This window comes from Dictyostelium purpureum (assembly GCF_000190715.1).
Source record: "Dictyostelium purpureum unplaced genomic scaffold DICPUscaffold_318, whole genome shotgun sequence".
Classification (NCBI taxonomy): domain Eukaryota; phylum Evosea; class Eumycetozoa; order Dictyosteliales; family Dictyosteliaceae; genus Dictyostelium; species Dictyostelium purpureum.
In genome coordinates, this window is record NW_003519654.1 from 18,684 (window position 1) to 37,906 (window position 19,223).

The 19,223-nt window shown below is 24.3% G+C and overlaps 7 protein-coding genes across 7 annotated transcripts; 4 read left to right on the top strand and 3 right to left on the bottom strand.

Annotated features, from left to right (window-relative positions):
* Positions 1 to 570: 570 nt before the first annotated feature.
* Positions 571 to 2,319, top strand: DICPUDRAFT_95528 (uncharacterized protein; the record flags this gene model as incomplete). The annotated part of the gene is made up of 5 exons (XM_003292035.1): positions 571 to 627; positions 698 to 927; positions 994 to 1,253; positions 1,339 to 1,785; positions 1,859 to 2,319. 5 exons carry the CDS (start codon positions 571 to 573, stop codon positions 2,317 to 2,319), a joined length of 1,455 nt encoding a protein of 484 aa, XP_003292083.1.
* A 1,343-nt stretch (positions 2,320 to 3,662) lies between these two features.
* On the top strand, positions 3,663 to 5,207 carry DICPUDRAFT_39991 (uncharacterized protein; the record flags this gene model as incomplete). Its single annotated transcript, XM_003292036.1, has 1 exon — positions 3,663 to 5,207. The coding sequence occupies one exon, from the start codon at positions 3,663 to 3,665 to the stop codon at positions 5,205 to 5,207; it is 1,545 nt and encodes a 514-aa protein (XP_003292084.1).
* A 215-nt stretch (positions 5,208 to 5,422) lies between these two features.
* On the bottom strand, positions 5,423 to 7,180 carry DICPUDRAFT_156771 (uncharacterized protein; the record flags this gene model as incomplete). Its single annotated transcript, XM_003292040.1, has 2 exons — positions 5,423 to 6,772; positions 6,848 to 7,180. 2 exons carry the CDS (start codon positions 7,178 to 7,180, stop codon positions 5,423 to 5,425), a joined length of 1,683 nt encoding a protein of 560 aa, XP_003292088.1.
* A 240-nt stretch (positions 7,181 to 7,420) lies between these two features.
* On the bottom strand, positions 7,421 to 8,348 carry DICPUDRAFT_95530 (60S acidic ribosomal protein P0; the record flags this gene model as incomplete). The annotated part of the gene is made up of 1 exon (XM_003292041.1): positions 7,421 to 8,348. Exon 1 carries the CDS (start codon positions 8,336 to 8,338, stop codon positions 7,421 to 7,423), a length of 918 nt encoding a protein of 305 aa, XP_003292089.1. The 5' UTR covers positions 8,339 to 8,348.
* A 714-nt stretch (positions 8,349 to 9,062) lies between these two features.
* On the top strand, positions 9,063 to 10,420 carry DICPUDRAFT_92803 (uncharacterized protein). Its single transcript, XM_003292037.1, has one exon. The coding sequence runs from the start codon at positions 9,307 to 9,309 to the stop codon at positions 10,384 to 10,386; it is 1,080 nt and encodes a 359-aa protein (XP_003292085.1). The 5' UTR covers positions 9,063 to 9,306; the 3' UTR covers positions 10,387 to 10,420.
* A 1,907-nt stretch (positions 10,421 to 12,327) lies between these two features.
* On the top strand, positions 12,328 to 15,319 carry DICPUDRAFT_57749 (uncharacterized protein; the record flags this gene model as incomplete). The annotated part of the gene is made up of 2 exons (XM_003292038.1): positions 12,328 to 12,513; positions 12,750 to 15,319. The coding sequence occupies exon 2, from the start codon at positions 12,962 to 12,964 to the stop codon at positions 15,317 to 15,319; it is 2,358 nt and encodes a 785-aa protein (XP_003292086.1). The 5' UTR covers positions 12,328 to 12,513; positions 12,750 to 12,961.
* A 215-nt stretch (positions 15,320 to 15,534) lies between these two features.
* DICPUDRAFT_82731 (uncharacterized protein) lies at positions 15,535 to 18,926 on the bottom strand (the record flags this gene model as incomplete). The annotated part of the gene is made up of 3 exons (XM_003292042.1): positions 15,535 to 17,258; positions 17,405 to 18,294; positions 18,445 to 18,926. The coding sequence occupies 3 exons, from the start codon at positions 18,924 to 18,926 to the stop codon at positions 15,535 to 15,537; spliced, it is 3,096 nt and encodes a 1,031-aa protein (XP_003292090.1).
* Positions 18,927 to 19,223: the final 297 nt, after the last annotated feature.

Consider the following 19,223-nt stretch of genomic DNA (forward strand, 5'->3'; position numbering starts at 1 on the left):
TAAAACCACCCTCAAAAATATAATCTATTACCTCACTGTAAACAATTATTAATTATTTTTAAAAAAACCCAAAAAAAAAAAAATCTATTACCAAAAAAAGCAAAAATAAATTTAAAAAATATCCTGTGTGAATGTGTATTACAAACAAATATTTTTTTTAATTAAATTATTTATTGTAAGCCATACATATCATTTTAGCGATAGAAAATAAAATAAAACAATCCAATCCAATCCAATAATAGAAAATATCATAAACAATTAAAAAAAAAATTTTCTATATATATATTTATTTATTTATTTATTTATTTATTTATTTATTTATTTATTTATTTATTTATTTATTTATTTAAAATAATAGTTTATTATTTTTAAAACACATATATAATAATAATATAAACATCAATTTCTTTTATTATTTATTTATTTATTATTTTATTTATTATTTTATTTCTTTATTTATTATTTTATAAAAATTAAAAATAAAATCAAAAAAAAAAAAAAAATAGTAAAAACGATTAAATGGAAATCAATCCCAATGGAAAACACTTTGTTGCACAAAATTATCCAATAATGCCGGACTCTAATATAAGAAAAAAAAAAGAAAGTTTAAAAAAAATTGGTGATTATGTAAGTATTATTTATTTAAATTTACCATAGTTTTTTAGTTTTTAAATTTAACACTTTTTTAATTAATTAGGGCATAGGTGAAAAAATAGGTAGAGGGGCATTTGGCCAGGTATATAAAGCATTAAATACAAAGACAGGTGAATTTGTTGCTATAAAATCAATTGATGTTTGTAAAATCGATAAGAATGCATTGGTATCAGTTAAAAGCGAATTTGACATATTACAAAAACTAAGACACAATAATATAGTTAAGGTTTTAGGTGTTGTGGAAACCCAATCACAAATGAATTTTATTTTAGAGTAACTATTGTTTTATATTTTCAAATTTCGATCTTTATTAAACTAACACACTTATTACTATTTTAGATATGTCGAAAATGGTAGCTTAAGAGATGTTTTAGATAGATTTGGCCCATTAAGTGAAGAACTCTGTACAGTTTATTTATATCAATTACTACAAGGTTTGGCATATTTACATCAAAATAAAGTAATTCATCGTGATATTAAATGTAGCAATATTTTAATCACAAAAGAAGGTGTAGTTAAACTAGCAGACTTTGGTGTTGCCAGTCAGATAAGCGAAGAAACCCAATTAAGATTTTCAGTAGTTGGAACACCTTATTGGAGTATGTTTGATTTTTTAACCATATAACAACTTTCATTTGTTTATTAACTTTTTTATTTTATATTTATAATTACTATTACCCATAGTGTCTCCAGAAGCAATTCAAATATCAGGTTGTTCTTCAGCTAGCGATATTTGGTCATTAGCATGTTCAATGATCGAGTTACTTCAATTACATCCACCCTATCATAATTTACAACCAATGAGTGCAATGTTTAAAATAGTACAAGATGAACATCCACCATACCCCGAAAATATATCAAAAGAATTTGAAGACTTTTTAAATCAATCATTCCAAAAAGATCCAAATAAAAGACCCACAGCATCAGAATTATTAAAGCATCCAATTTTTAAAAAAATACATCCTATCCCAAACTATTCAGAACTTCAATCAACTTTAAAAACATTAAATGGTAGAAATAGATTAAGAACATCAGTTTCGGCAATAGATTGGGGTACTTCTGCAAACACAGCAAATCCTCCAAACTCAATGCCACCATTACCCTCCTCAATACCCTCCTCATCCTGTAATAGTAAGTTTTATCAAAATATATTGTCATAAAAAAACCTAATCATTTTCTAACTAACAATCTACTAATTCTTTAGAATCCGTTATTACTGATGATGAATACAATAAATTGCAAACAACCATAAAGCAACAAGCAAATACGATTGCAAGTTTAAGTGAGGAACTTAATAGTTTAAAAAACAAAGTTAAAGAGAAACCAAAATTAGATGAACAACAGTTTTATAGGGAATACTTTATGCAATTGTCAATAAATGTTAAAATCAATCAATTTAATTTAGGTAAAACATGTGAACCAGTAGATTTACAACAACTATATGAAAGAGCAAGAGAAGACGATATTAAATGGTACCAACTAATGGAATGGATACCAAAGCAATTAATTGGAGACTCATCATTATCAGCCTCCTCTTCCTCCTCCTCTTTATCATCTTCTTCTTCCTCTTTATCATCTTCAAATGGAGCTATAAAAGAATCATTAGCATTAGCGAGTAGCACCAATACTAACAAAACCAAAAAGAAATTTGGTTTCTTTTCTTAAAAAAAAAAAAAAAAAAAAAAAAAAAAAAAAAAAAAAAAATTCTTTTTATTTTTATCGAAATAATATATTTAAAACAACAGAACACCATTTTTGTACAGTGTATACCATTTATACAATTATAAAAAAATAAAAAATTAATTTTTTTTTAACAATCCAAGTTGATTATTGTTTTTTTTGTTGATGATTCATTAATTATTAATTATTTCAATTGGATACCAAAATGAATTTTAAACGTTTAAAAATGAATATTCTTAAATTAACAATTAATATAAAAATATTGATTAGGTGTAATTTTAAACCATAAAACAAAAATGAAAAAAAATTAAAAAAAATTTTATTTTAAAAAAATTTTATTTTTTTTCAATTTTATTTTTTATTTTTTTTTTATCATTTTCTTTTTTTTTATTTTTTTAATAATTTCTTTTTTTTTTTTTTATTTTATTTCAGCAATCAAAATTTCAAATATAAATACAATAATATAATGGCTTCTATTATTTCACGTAATAGAACTATTATTAAATCGATTAAATCAAACAATGAATATATAAAAAGATCAATTTTTGTATCAAAAAATACATCATTATCATCCAACTCAACTTTATTTAATAATAATATTCTAAATTATAATAATAATAACTATAGTACAAATAATAATAGCAGCAATGCTTTAAATAGAATTTTTAACTCTCAAATTCAAAATAGATCATTTAGCGAAACAATTTTAAATTTAAAGAAAGGCTGGGGTAGTTTTAATAATAATAATAATACTAAAAAAAACAATAAAAATCATGACAAAGATAAAGATAAAAATAAAAACGACAATATGAACGATAATAACAACAATAACGACAATAAAAACAATAACGACAATAAAAACAATAACGACAATAAAAATAATAATGATAAAAATAACGAAAATAGAAATAAAAATATTATGAACTATATTATGGCTGTTATGGGCCTTGGAATCTTTTTCTCAATTTTAAATCCAAATAAAGATTTATCACCAGAAACTACCTTTTCATCATTCTTAAAGAACGAATTGATTGGAGATAAAAAGATTGAAAAAATTGTTGTTGTGAACGATAGAGCCTATGTCTATCAAAAGGATGAAGATAAACCAAGCCATACAATTGCCCAATTCTCAATTGGCGATAAAAAGATTTTCCAAGATCAATTAGAAAAAGCTCAATTAGACAATGGCGAAAAAAATTTTATACCAGTATTTTATAAAGAAACAGTCGATCCAAGGTAATTAATTAAAACAACATACTACAGCTATAATAATAATATACTAATAACATTTTTTCTAATTTAATTTTTATAGAGTTGTTTTAATTCAAATGTCTCCATATATTTTAATAGGTTTCCTTCTTTATAGATCATTTAAAGCATTCTCAAATCCAGGAAATAAAATTTTCCAACATGGAAAATCAACTGCTCAAAGATTTGAAAAACAACATTCAAATGTCAAATTTAAAGATGTAGCAGGTCTTGGTGAAGCAAAGGTTGAAATTGAAGAATTTGTAAACTTTTTAAAAAATCCAAAGAAATTCCACGATATAGGCGCTAAAATTCCAAGAGGTGCAATTCTTGTTGGTCCACCAGGTACTGGTAAAACTTTAATTGCCAAAGCAACTGCTGGTGAAGCAAATGTACCATTCTTTTCAACCTCAGGTTCAGATTTCGTTGAAATGTTTGTTGGTGTTGGTCCATCAAGAGTTAGAGATTTATTCGATTTAGCTAGAAAGAATGCACCATGTATTGTTTTCATTGATGAAATTGATGCCATTGGTAGAGCAAGAGGTCAAGGTGGCTTCTCAGGCGGTAATGACGAACGTGAAAATACTCTTAATCAATTGTTAGTTGAAATGGATGGTTTTACTCCATTAAAAAATGTAGTAGTTTTAGCAGCAACCAACAGACCTGATATTTTAGACAAAGCTTTATTACGTCCTGGTAGATTTGATAGAAGAATTACAATCGACAATCCAGATTTAAAGAGTAGAGAAGAAATCTTTAGAGTTCATCTTGCAAATTTAGTTTTAGATAAAAGTATCAACTATGCCGAAAAGCTATCCAAATTAACACCAGGTTTCAGTGGTGCCGATATTGCCAATGTTTGTAATGAAGCTGCTCTTATTGCTGCTCGTAGAAATGCCGACCTAATCACTCTTGAGCATTTTGATGCTGCTATCGATCGTATCATTGGTGGTTTAGAAAAGAAAAATAAAGTCCTCTCTCCACAAGAAAAGAAGACTGTTGCCTATCATGAAGCTGGTCACGCTGTTGTTTCATGGTTCCTTAAACACTGTCACCCACTCTTAAAAGTCTCAATTGTCCCAAGAGGTGTAGCTGCCCTCGGTTATGCTCAATATTTACCAAAAGAACAATTCCTTCAAAACAAAGAACAAATTTTTGATATGATGTGTATGGCTTTAGGCGGTCGTGTTGCCGAACAACTTACCTTTGGTACCATTACTACTGGTGCTCAAGATGATCTTCAAAAAATTACTAAAATGGCCTATTCTCAAATATCAATTTATGGTATGAACGAAAAGGTTGGTCCACTTTCTTTCCCACGTAGAGATAACTCTGACCTCACCAGACCATATTCAGAAGAAACTGCTGAATTAGTAGATGAAGAAGTCAGAAAATTACTTAAAGCTGCATACGATAGAACAAAAGAATTACTTATTGAACATAAAGATGGTTTAGAAAGTGTTGCCAAACTTTTATTAGAAAAAGAGGTTATTCATTATGAAGAGGTAGAAAATGTTTTAGGTAAAAGACCTTTCGAAAAAACTAAAGAAGAATTAATTCACTTAGGTAAAGCCGACGAAGAAAAACCAAACGAATCCACCGAAACTATTAATCAATCCCCATAATTTTAATACCATAAATATATTACAATAATCCGAATACTAATAAATAGTATAATAATATAATATAATAATATAATAATAGAAATAATCCATCTTTTTTTCTTTTAAATAATAATAAAAAAAAAAAGAAATGTAAACTTAACACATAACCAAAAAAAAAAAAAAAAAAAAAAAAATTTATTAAAATATACACCAGAAAAGATTTATTTAATATTATTTTAAAACTCTTCTTCTTTATAACTATTATCTTGTGGACTATTATTTATAATTTGATATTGAGATCTTGGTTCGATTAGGATATTGTTATTAATTCTTAAAATCATTTGAGCGGCTCTGCTCGATAAAGTTAAAATATTTGAAATTAAAAATGAAGGTTCTCTTACATTGGATTTAAACATGTCTACTATTTCACCATCATTTAAATCTATTCCAAACCATTGATTTTCTTTACCTGATTGGCTATGTTGAGATTTTAATTTTCCTATTAACTCGATTGGTTCATAACCTGCATTTTCGATTAAAATCATTGGTATCATTTCTAATGAATCCGCAAAACAATTTATCGCTATTAATATTTTTTCGTCTTTTATAATCTGTGTTGCTTTTTCTCTTAATCTTTTTGCAAACTCTACATAAATTGAACCTCCACCACCAACTAAATATGGGTTTCTGACTGATGATGATAAAATATTTAGCATATCTTTAAATGATCGTATACATTCTTGCAACATTGAGTCTGTTGGGGATCTAAGTACCATCGTAGCACCATTAGAATTAATTGAAACACCAGAAACTTGTAAGAATATTTTATCGCCAATAGATTGAATTTCGATGGGTTTTGAAGGACTTGTGCACTTTGATTCCTCTATTTGAGAGATATCATAAATTAATTTTGAATTTAAACAATATGAAAGTGTTTCTAATTCTCTGCTATCTTGAATGTTAAAATATAATATACCCTTGTCTTTAAAAAGCTGCTCGACCAATGGCGGTAATAAAGTATCACTAATTACAATATTAATACCCAATTTAAAAATTAAATCAAACTTTGTTAAAATTTCTCTTGTTTCTAGCTCTTGAATAATTGAAGCATCTGCTGAAATACTTAAATTTTGTAAAGTTGAACTAATGTCATTTAATTGTAGCTTCCCGATTATAATCTTTGGTTTATTTAAAACTAATTGAAATTGATTTGAAAATTGATCACCATTGTTTTGTTGTTCATTCCTGTAATGTATAAGTTGTTCATTATTAATTTCTAGTAATACACCATCAATAAGTTTTGACTCTAGCATTGAATTCCCTGTTATACCTATAACTCTAACCAAGTCTTGAACCGGGTTAAATCTTAACTTTTTTATTGCCTCTACACCTAAATTTGAAAAATGAGATGAAAACCTAGCTAAAATTTTTGACGATATTGATGTTGATGCAATAGAATTTAAATGATTTAAATACTCTTGATTGTCAAATACCTTTTCATTACCCAAATCACTAATATTTTGAATTGGTGAAACTTTAATTTCATCGATTACTTTTAAACAAAAATCCAATGATATTTGAAACCCCTAATGTTTATAAAAAAAAAAACAATATTAATAATTATTAATATAACAAAACGAGCCTAATAAATGTTTACTTACTTTAATGAATATAATTGGATGAATTGATAAAAGTATATACTTTAAGGAATTTTGTAATAGTAAACAAGTTAATAAAACCACACTTGTGGTACCATCGCCAACAGTTTCATCTTGACTTTTTGCAACACCAATCAACAAACGTGCTGCTGGATGCTTTATCTTTAAATATTTTAAAATTGTTGCTCCATCATTTGTTGATAAATAATTATTATTTTTGTCTAATATCAATTTATCTCTTCCATAAGGTCCCAATGTACTTTTTAAATGGTAAAAAATTTCGTTGCATTCTTTCACATTATTTTTTACTGTGCTAATATTATTATCATCAAGCATTATATATTAACAAAAAATGAAAATGAAAAAAAAATTTAAAAATTTAAAAAACCAAAATTTAAAAAAAAAATATAAAAAAAATAAATAAAAAAATATTAAAATATAAATAAAAAAAAAAGAAATAAAAAGAAATAAAAAGAAATGAAACAGATAATTATTTTTTTAAAAAAATCACAAAAAAATTTTAAAAACGGTTTTAATGTTTTTTATTAATTTTTGAGACAAAGACTATTTTAAATCTTAATCGAAGAGACCCATACCCATATCATCATCTGATTCTTCTTTTGGTTCTTCAACGACTTTCTTGGCAGCAGCTGGAGCAGCGGCAGCTGGGGCAGCAGCGGTGGCAACTGGGGCAGCTGAAGCGGCAGCTTTGAATTTATCGGCAGCATCGAAAGTAATTTCGGTTTCGAATGAGATGGCGAGTAAATTCTTGAAGGCATTCATAACACTGTGTGGAATTGAAGCAATAGTTGGGTAACCAATTTCGAGTGAAATGGCAGCAATATTGGCAATACCTTGTTTGAATTTGTTGAGGAGATCTTCTTCAGTGATTAATGGTGAATAACAGGCACCTTGATCGTAGATGATTTTTGGTTCTAAACCATAGGTGAATGGTTTGATGTTTAATTTTTGTAAGAGGGTAGCTTCTGAAGCACCGACTTTTTGACCAACTTTGATGATGTGGACATCATTGACAATATCAATTTGACCTCTGTTAATCTTAGTGGCGATTTTAAGATCTTGGAGGAAAGAAGTCATAGTTGGTTCCATACCTGTACCACCAGCTGGGATGATAACATCATTTGGAGCGAAAACACCAGCTTTGGCTGGGGCACCAACTCTTTGTTCTTTGATAACTCTTTTAACGTCAGTGATTGAGTCTTTGGCAAAGATAATACAGGTGTTGGCCTTTAAGTAGTTGAGTAAGGCTTCTAATTCTGGTTTAGATTCTGATAAATCACGGATGACTTTACGGATCATAGTCTTTTTACCCATAAGAACAGCACCATGACCACGGATAGCTTTACGGATTTTTTGTAATTGGGATGAACCAACAAAATCGGCTTCAGCAACGATCATTTTGTCGTAAGTGGTGAAAAGCTTGGTAGCTTTTTCAATGAAAACGTTCTTTCTTTTACTTCCTCCCGAGGACATCGTGTGTATCAAAGGTTCTATTAATAGATTTAAAGCTAAGTCTACATAATATTATTATTTGTATGAAATTAGTATATTTGTTGGATTAATGATAAATTTTGAAAGATTGATTGATTATCACTATCTTTTTATGATAGTTGATAAAGGATAGAGATAAAGGGTGTCATAGTGATTGAAGACTTACAATTTACTAAAAACTTTAAAAATTTAAAAATTTTGTTTTTATAGGCATCGTTTTTTTTTTTTTTTTTTTTGAAAATTTTTAAAAAAAATTTTTTTATTTTTTTTTTCATAACATAATCCAAAAAAATATTATTTTTATGTTGTATTGAAAATGAGAAAAAATTAAAAATATATTTTTCTTAAAAATTAAATAAATTTAACAAATTTAGTATTGTTTTATTTATTTAATTATTTATATTTTACAAAATAAAATAAAATAAAATAAAATAAAATAAAATAAAATAAAATAAAATTTATTTTTATTTTGTTATGGACTATATCATTTACTATTCTATTCTATTTTCATATAAAAAAACATTAATTATAAACACAAAAAAAGAAATATGGACATAATATAATTATATTTAATATAAAAATTTTAAATCTAAAATAATTTAAAAAAAATATAAAATAATTATTTAAATTTTTTATTTTTTTTATTTTTTTTTATTTTTTTTTTTTTTAAATTTTTTTTAAAATTTCCCACACAAAGTTTTTTTTTATATATATTTCAATAACTATTTATTAAAGAACAATTAAATTTATTTACTATATAGTAATAACAGTAATAACAGTAATATCAAATAAAATTTTTTAATAAAAACTTTATGTTTATTGCAAAAAACAAAATTTAAAAAAAAAAACGAAATTTTTTAAAAAAAAAAAAAAAAGATATTTATTTTTCAAAACAAACAGTAAAACATAATTAAATAAACAAAACAAAACTAAATAAATAAAAAACTGTTATGGATAATACAACTACCACAACTACAACAACCTCCACACCAACCAATACAGCAGGAAATGGTAAATTTTTAAAAATTGATTTACATACACATATTTTACCAAAGAATTGGCCAGATTTAAAAGAAAAGTATGGATATGGTGGATGGGTTTCGTTAGATCATCATTGTTCATGTAAAGCTAAAATGATAATTGATGGAAAGTTTTTCAGAGAGATTGACAGTAATTGCTGGGATCCAGAGGTTAGAATTCAAGAGTTAAATAGAGATGATGTCGATATTCAAGTATTATCAACTGTACCAGTTATGTTTAGTTATTGGGCTAAACCACAAGATGCATTGGATCTTTCACAATACTTAAATGATCATATAGCACAAGTAGTTTCAGAGAATCCAAAACGTTTTATTGGCTTAGGTACATTACCTCTTCAAGATACAGAAGCATCAATTCAAGAGTTACGTCGTTGTATTTTAGAATTAGGTTTAGCAGGTGTACAAATTGGTTCAAATATCAATGGTAAAAATTTAGATGATGAATCATTATTCCCAGTATTTGAAGAGTGCGAAAAATTAGGTGCTGCTGTATTCATCCATCCTTGGGAAATGGTTGGTAAAGAAAGAATGCCGGCTTATTGGTTACCATGGTTAGTAGGTATGCCAGCCGAAACTTGTTTGGCTATGTGCTCAATGATTTTTGGTGGTGTTTTTGAACGTTTACCAAAACTTAAAGTTTGTTTTGCACACGGTGGTGGCTCATTCCCATTCACCATTGGTCGTATCGAACATGGTTTCAATGCCCGTCCAGATCTTTGTGCTGTTAAAAATCCAATCAATCCACGTTCATATATAGGCAAATTCTGGGTTGACTCTTTAGTACACGACGAAGAAGCATTAAAATTCTTAGTTAAATTAATGGGTGAAAGCAAAGTTATTATGGGTACTGATTACCCATTCCCTTTAGGTGAACAAATACCAGGTCAATTAATAGAATCAATTAAAGAATTTGATGAACCAACTAAACAAAGATTATTAGGTGACAATGCTTTAGAATTTTTAGGTTTAACAAGGGATAAATTTATGTAAATAATAATAAAAATAATAATATAATAAAAAAATCAAAAAAAAAAAAAAAAAAATAAAAAAATCAAATAACCAAAATAGTTTTATAAAAAAAACAATCAGCATCAAATAATATTTAAATAATAATTAAATAGTAATGATCAAATAATAAAATTTTTAATAGTAATATTAATAAATTTATGATAAAAAAAAAAATAAAGAGTAAATTATCTTTTTATTTCTCAAAATATTCTTTTTATTGTCCATGTTTTTTTTTTCAATTTTTGCAAAATTTTCACAAAGTCTTTTTTTTTTTTATTTTGATTAACGTAATATGACACCTGTGTGCGTTTGACACGAAGTGGGTTAATTTAACCCCATGTTTGGATAATGCTAAAAAAAAATAAAAAAAAATAAAAAAAAATAAAAAAAAAAGTTAACCGCAAAATTTTTTTTTTTTAAAATTATTTTTTAAGATTTTTTTTTTTCAAATTATTGTAAATGAATTTAAGCAATAATACAATAAATAAATAAATAACTATAGCAATAATATATTTGTAATAGAAATAACAATAACAATACATAACAATAGCAATAGTAATACTACTTATAGTAATAGTTATTAAGTAATAAAGAAAAGTTAACATTAATAATAGTTGTAGATCAGAAAAAAAAATACAAAAAAGATAGGGTTTTGATAAATTAGAGTAGATTTAATAGGTTTCAAAAGAGGATTATGGATTATAGATTTAATAAAAGGTAATTTATTTATTTTATTTTTTTTTCAAAAAATATCAGAAAAAAATTTTATTTTTTTATTTTTTTTGAATTCATTTTTTTATTTTTTTGTAAATTTTTATAATGGTTATATTTTTTAATAATAATTTTAAAGGATGATAATTAATATATAGAAAAGTCAGAAATGTAACCATCAGTAAACTTATAACAATAGTAATAACTATATAAAGCTATAACTTTCTACGTTTTATTTATAATAATAAATGCACAGAATAACAATAATTGGCTAAAATCAACAAATTTTTTTTAAATAACCAGCTAAACAAAGAACCTCTTCTTTTTTTTTTTTTTTATTTAGTTTTTTTTTTTTTTATGTAAATCAAAATCAATAATTTCTACCTTTTCTATCTTGTGTTAAAAATATTATAGTTTCAGATAGTTAGGAGTAGTGGTAATGATAGAGGTTTGTTGTTTACATTAATATTTATCAAATAACATTAATAAATAACAATACACATATAATTCTAAATATATTGACTTTTTCCACATTATAAAATAAAATAAAATAGAATATAATAGAATAGATAAAAATTAAAACAAAACATAAAATATAAAATATAAAATAAAAAAAAAATATTTAATTATTAATATTTAAATAAAATAAATGAAATAAACAAAACAAACAAATAAAATAATAATATAAAATAAAACAAAAATATAAAATTATATTTTAGTAGATAATTGTTGATCAGGTTTTGTTTAATCATTTGGTATATTGTTTTTTATTCTGATTAAGTCAGTTTAATCATTATATAAGTAAAATCATATTTTGTTATGCCATTTTTATAATCTCACATAAATATAATTTATAAGCCCACGCAGCAACAACAATAAAACAATATACAATTCCTAAAAAAAAAAAAAAAAAAAAAAAAAAAAAAAAAAAAAACCAATAGATACATTAGTTAGGTAAACATAAATTGTATTGCCTTAATAAAACTTAAATTAAAACAATATTATATAGAGAAATATGTAGTTTTACCTATCTTTTTCTTTATTTTTTTTTTTTTTTTAAAATAAACCAAAAAACACCCAACCCCCCCATATATAATTATATTTTTTTTAAATAATATTCATAATGAATTTTTATTTTTCACACCACACAACATAATCACTTTTTTTTTTTTTTTTTTAATATATATTATTTTTTTTAAAATTTATCTTTATAAATTATTATAAAATAAAATTCGATGATATAAAACTATAAATTGCTGCACGCAGAAAATAAATAAATATACATATATTATAATCCACACAAAATACATCAATACCCCACCTAATTAACACACACACCCAACAACCTATATTTATTTATATATAGATAATTCATCACATTAAAATTTTTTTATACATGTAATTATAATTCTCTAAAAGTTAAAAAAACTATATTTAGTTTTAAAATTAAATTTTTTTCTTTTTTTTTTATTATAATAATAATATTTAACCATATTTATTTTTGTTATTTGTAGTTTTTATATTTACAATAATTTTTTATTATTTGTTGCCATTCATTTTAAAATAATTTCAAAATATAATAAACAATCAAAAACCAATTAATTCTAATATAATTTTTTTTTTTTTAAACTTAGATTGATAAAAAAATAAAGATATAGGTTATTAATAGTAAATAATATCAGTTTAAATAATTTTTATAAAAATATAGTTTAATATTATATATTTAATTTTATATAATTTTACAATAATTATTTTTTTTATTTTATAAAAATTAGTAGATTAAATAATTATAGAGAAAAATAAAATTGTTATAGTAATATATAATAGTAATAAAATAAATTTAATCATGTTTAAAAATAAAAATGAACAGTATGGAAATAATAGTATAAATAAATTTACAATTTTTATAATAGTAATAATATTTTGTTTTAATAATATAATACAACCAGTTAATTCATTTAAACATGAATGTATATATGATAAATTAGTAAACGAAAATAAACATATTCAAGAAAGACAAATACATTTTCAACAAGTAGAAAATAAATTTTATAAAAAAACCAATCAACAAATAAAATATTTTAATAAAAAAAGAGAAGAAAATATAAAAAATAATATTAATGATAATAATAATAATAATAATAATAATAATAATAATAATAATAATAATTTAAATAATATAAATACAAGTAATAAAAGGTTATTAAAATCATTTAGTAGTGAAGAAAATATAAATAATAGTAACAATGATCAATCATTATTATTTAAATCAATAAAACAGTTTCGTCAGTTTGAACAATTGCAGGCACAACAAAAAGAGGAAGAGGGGGAGCAAGTGGTGGAGGAAAAAGAACCTTTGGTTTTAGAAAATTCAAGACCAATAAAGATTTATTTATATACAGACTCTTTGAATGCGACAAAAGATGAAAAATATAGTTGTGGTTACATTGGTCAAGTTATAACGAACAATAACCAAGTTTATGTATGTAGGGATGGTGATGTTTTAACAAGAGAGAAATATAATTATTTGGTGAACACTATTCTAAGTAAGGCGATGGAAATCCTTCAGTCTACACTACATGTACCCTTAACACAGAGCAGCAATTTAACGATTAATCAAGATGTTTGTGCTTCATCAAGTGCAGGTCCAATTCCATATGATTCAAGACTATCAGATCCTGGTGTAGATGCCGATATGATATTGTTTTTAACAGCAAGACCAATTTTAGCAAATGGAAGTGTATTGGCTTTTGGTTTCGATTGTATATTTGATAGTGATTTAAGAACTAAAGTTGGTCAATTGAATTTTAACCCAGGCTCCATAGTAACAGATCCATCAAATTATAAATTTCAATTAGGTGTTGCAATTCATGAAACGTCACATGTTTTGGGCTTTAGTAGAGATAGATTCCAAAAAAAGAATATGATGCAATCATATTATAAATCCACTAGTACGGTTGAAGGTCAAGTTTCTGCAAATAGAATCGTTTCACCCAATGTAAAGGCGTTTGTTCAACAGTTTTTCAATTGCGATTCGTTAGAAGGTGCTGAGTTGGAGGACCAAGGTGGTACAGGTACAGCAGATTCTCATTGGGAAAAAAGAATTTTTGATAATGAATATATGACAGGTACAGCTTCACAAAACCCAATTTTTTCAAACCTTACATTAAGTTTGTTTGCCGATTTAGGATTTTATGCTGTAAACTTCTCTTATGCGGAAACTTTAGTTTGGGGCAATGGATTAGGGTGTGGTTTCGCAACAAAGCCTTGCAGCCAATGGGGTAATAATAGACTGTTTTGCACAAGTGTTGGAAGTAGACCGCTATGTACATATGATCGTATTTCCAAAGGTCAATGCTCCATTTCAACTAAAAAACCTCCACCACCCTACTATTATGACTATTTTGGTGATGGTGTTACCGGGGGCGAGGTATTACCCGACTACTGCCCTTCAATCGAAGGTTACACCAATATGTATTGTATAGATAGCAGCAAAAATGATCAACGTTTTACCTACTTATATGGGGAATACTTTGGTGATAGTAGTCGTTGTTTTGATAGTTCTTTAGTAAAGGATACACCACCTCTTTTATCTACAATGGCAAGATGTTACCCTACTGCATGTTTGGGACCAGGTAATTTAAAAATCAAGATTGATCTATTCTATTATAATTGTCCATATAATTACTCTATTTCTGTAGAGGGTTATACTGGTCTTCTCCAGTGCCCAAATGGTAATGAACTCTGTATCAATGCTCCAGTCGATAATAGTTGGCCAGTATATAGCTATGTAAATCCATCAAGTGTTACTCCAGGTTCTCAAATCACAGTTTATGGTTCAAATTTTACTATTAACACAACTATCTATGTAAATGGTGAAGAGTTAAATTCTATCAACTTTATTAGTGATAATCAAATTATAGGTACACTTCAAGATGATTTCGGGGATACAAATAGTAGACTTTTAAATGTGATTGTGTATGATAAATATTCAGGCAAGAATGATATTGGTGTGGGTGCATTATATTTAAATATCCCATTTGACAATAAGGTTAGAAATTGGTTCAAAAGTCATTGGTACGTTGTTTTAATAGCAGGGTTAGCTTTACTTGGTATATTAGCTTATATAATTCGTTGTTGCTGTTGTTTAAATAGAAAAAATAGTCGTCATAGAGAACAATCAATAATGAAATCTGTATCATAATAATATAATAATAATAACAAATATTAGCAATATAATAATAATGTAAATAACTCTTACAGATACTTCAATAAATTAATTTATAAATAATAGTAAAATTTAATAAATTATTATTATTATTTTTTTTCTCAGCTCTATTATAATAAAAATTATTATTTATAGAACTATAAATATTTAAAATTAGTTTTTTATAATTATCTTTTTATTTTTTATTTTTTTTATTTAATTTTAAAAAACAAAAATGGATTCATGTTTGATGAAATAAAATTTTGTTTTTTAACTTTAAATAATAGATTTTCGAAAATAAAAGGAAGGTCAAAGCTTATTTGCGTTAAACTACTTGATGAACCGAGTATATTAAATAGATCTTGAAAAAATGTTAAATAGTTAAAATCTTGTAATTCTATACTGGATAAAGTTTCTTTATATCTAAATTGAAATTGAATTTTTATATTTATCTTTTTAAAACTATTATTTTTAAAAAGATTTAATATTGAGTGGGCAAATGAAAGTTCAAAAAATAATTTAAATTTGAATTCTAAATTGATTTCTTCGATTTTGTTTATATAGTTATAATTATCATTATTATTGCAGTTGTTATTAAGTATAAATTCTGAAATATCAAATGGCCCAAATTCATTTGATGTATCAAGGTAATAAACATACAGTATTTTACTTGAAAGTAGTAGTTTTTTTATAGAATTATATTTAATAAGGTTATTTTGTAAATTAATATTGTGGTTGTTGTAAAGATATATATTAAAGTTATTATAATTTTCTACTATTGGTATATAGTTGTTTATAATATTAATTGTATTGGTATTGTTGTTATTGGTTTGCATATTTTCAATATTTTTATAATATTTTATACTATTAATAAATGGTAGATATATTCCTATTCTATTTTCATTTACATTGAAATTGTCACTTATTATAATATTTAATTCTATTTTAATATTGGGGTTAATGATTAAAATGTATTTGATAATTTGATTATAAAAATTGTCAAAGTCAAATTCTATACTATTATTAAAATTGAGGTTATTAAATGTTATTTTTTTGATTGTGTTGCAAAAGGATGATACAGTTTTAATTATTTTAGGTGAGTTAATTGATTTTAATGTTTCAAATGTTAGAGTTTTAATATTTTTATAGTTTTCTAAATAGTTTAAATCATCCTTATCTTTTAATGTTATATTCTCTGTTTCACTAAAATGCATTGAAAACCATCTTATGGGTAAAGTTTCTAAATTTTTAAAATAATTTGAGTTTAAAAATAAGGGGCAGCTGTCTTTAACTAAATTGAATTTTTGTTTCTCAATAACAAATCCATTGTTTTTAAATAAATTGAAATTTATATTTGAATATTGAAGCTTTGAAAAGACCCACGAAAGTTTATCGAAATAATACCAATTTGTATAAAATACTGATAGCTTTGATGAGGTGTCTACATCCACACATTCTATAATTTTTTTAAAAATTTCTAAAATTAATATATTTGAGAGTGTTGGTGTTTTAATTTCATTATTATTATTATTTAATTGTAATATATTATTTGGGTTTATAAATTCTTTTTCAGATAGAGATAGGAAGTTATATAATGTTGAAAACCTTGAATTAAACAATACATTAGAACCATAGCTTTTGATCATTTCCTTAATATATTTTCTAAAATTTAAGGAATGATTTTTTTCTTTATAAAAGCATATTAATGTGCATATTATTTTATCTATACTTAAATAAAAAATATCATCCTTTGTAAAGTATTTCAATAGAATTTTAAAGTATTCATAATAAAATTCATTTCTTTTAAACTGATGGTTTAAAATCATTTCTATTAGATGGTGTTTGAACTTGTTTCTTAATTGCACATTCTTATCGATAGATGATATTATATAAGCTACGTTCTCTAAATTAACCTTGGAAAGAAAGTGTGGGTCTTCTATTAATGTTTCAAAAGTGTTGTTTAATTTATAGTACCTATCGTCTTCTGTAATAACTGCATATTTTTTACTATAGTAGGAGAGTGAAAACAGTTCGAATAGTATATTATATAAGTTTTTCCTTCAAGTTTGAAAACTGGTATACTTTGAAATGGTGAAAGTATTTGGGTGATTTCTTTAACATATGGTAAGCTGAGATTATTTTCTGGTATTATTTTTATTAAATTGTATATTAAAAATGTTAATGTTAAAAAACCCACTATAAATTCTCTATTCATTGGTTTGTTTATTAGGATGAGTGAATTGAAGTGTCTTTCAAAATCTTTTTGAAAACTTTCTATATATGTTGTTGCTAATGATTTTTTTTCGGTACTTAATATACTTTTGTTTTTGCACAGTTGGGATGCAAAAAATAAATTTATTAATTTTACAGAACAGGAACTCAAAAATAAAACTTTTTTTAAATTTGAAATAAAACTGTGGCACTGTTTGTGGGTTAAAAATTCGTTGAAATAGTCATAGTCATTTTCTAATATATTTACAATTGGGTGTAAAAATAAATCATAGTTTTTACTAGAAGAGTTTATGGGTGGTTTATCTATGATTACAAGGCTGATATATTTGTAATGTAAAACTGGCATATATTCTCCTAATTTTTTAGAAATAATTTCACAAAGTTCATCATTTTTTTCTTCTAAAAAATAGTCCATTCTCTTTAAGATATTTAATTGAAATTGATGATCATTTAATATTGATTTATCTAGCTGAAGTTTATTATTATCCAAAAATATATTTAAACATTTGAAATAATCTATATTTAATATTTTTTCTTTTTTGTTAACTAAATCTAACAATAATAAAAAATATTTTTGTGCTATTTCTTTTGATGGTAGTGGTGATACTATTTCTATTATAAAGTGGATATTTTTAAAGTCATCTTTTGAAAGAAATATTTCTAAAAATTCTTCTATAAAATTATAATATAAATCTCTTAAAAAGTAATATGGACCTTTATTTTTAAAAAAACCTAAATAACTATAATAAAAAAATTTTTATTAATAAACCAACATAAAAAAATAAAATAAAATTTTTTTATACTTTATTAAAATTTTAATTGAGTTTTTATCGCTATATAGATCTAAATATTTGTATAATTGGGTATTGTTCAATAAAAATAATATATACATTATTATTATTGGCGATTCTGTTGAAGATGTTTTCATTTTTTGCTCTTTTAATATTAAATAGTGTTCTTCGAAAAAAGTGTTTAAATCATTTCCCAATATTCTTTTGAAATCCATAAAAATATTGAGAATATAAATATCTGAGATTTCATCAGATTCTCTGACTATTGTTGATAATAATTCTATAATGTTTTTTTTAATATTATCGATTCTCTTTGAAGTTTTTAAAAAAACAATAAAATTTAAAATGCTTTTAATTGAATTTAAATAACTGTTACTATCTATTATTTCACTTTTGTTTCCTTTATATAGTTTTATTAAATACTCTAATATTTTATTTAAATATTCTACTAGTGTATCATATTCCCCATTATCCTGATCATCTTCACTTAAATTTAAAAAATATTCCTTCAAAACACTTGATAAAAAAAAATCTAGGAAAATAAAAACTGTCCCAATTCGGATTATAATATCCACGCTCATTAACTAAAAAATTATCTTTATTTAATATTAAATTGATAATATTGGTTCTTATTGGTTTCCCATTTTCATTTTTAAAGCATGTGTATATTATCTCTTTTACCAACCCAATATATTCTTTAAATTTAAATTAGTATTTTTTTTTAAAACATTATTTAATTTTTTATTTTTACCTTTTTTTTTTTTGAAAATCATTGGTATTATTTGTAACCAATACACTCTAAGATCGATTATATATGATTCATTTGTAATAAAATCAAATAATTCTATAAATGATAGAAATAAATTCAGACCATATGT

Excerpts from the sequence above, each read along its gene's own strand:
- DICPUDRAFT_92803 (XM_003292037.1), top strand. The coding sequence starts at position 9,307 with ATGGATAATACAACTACCACAACTACAACAACCTCCACACCAACCAAT.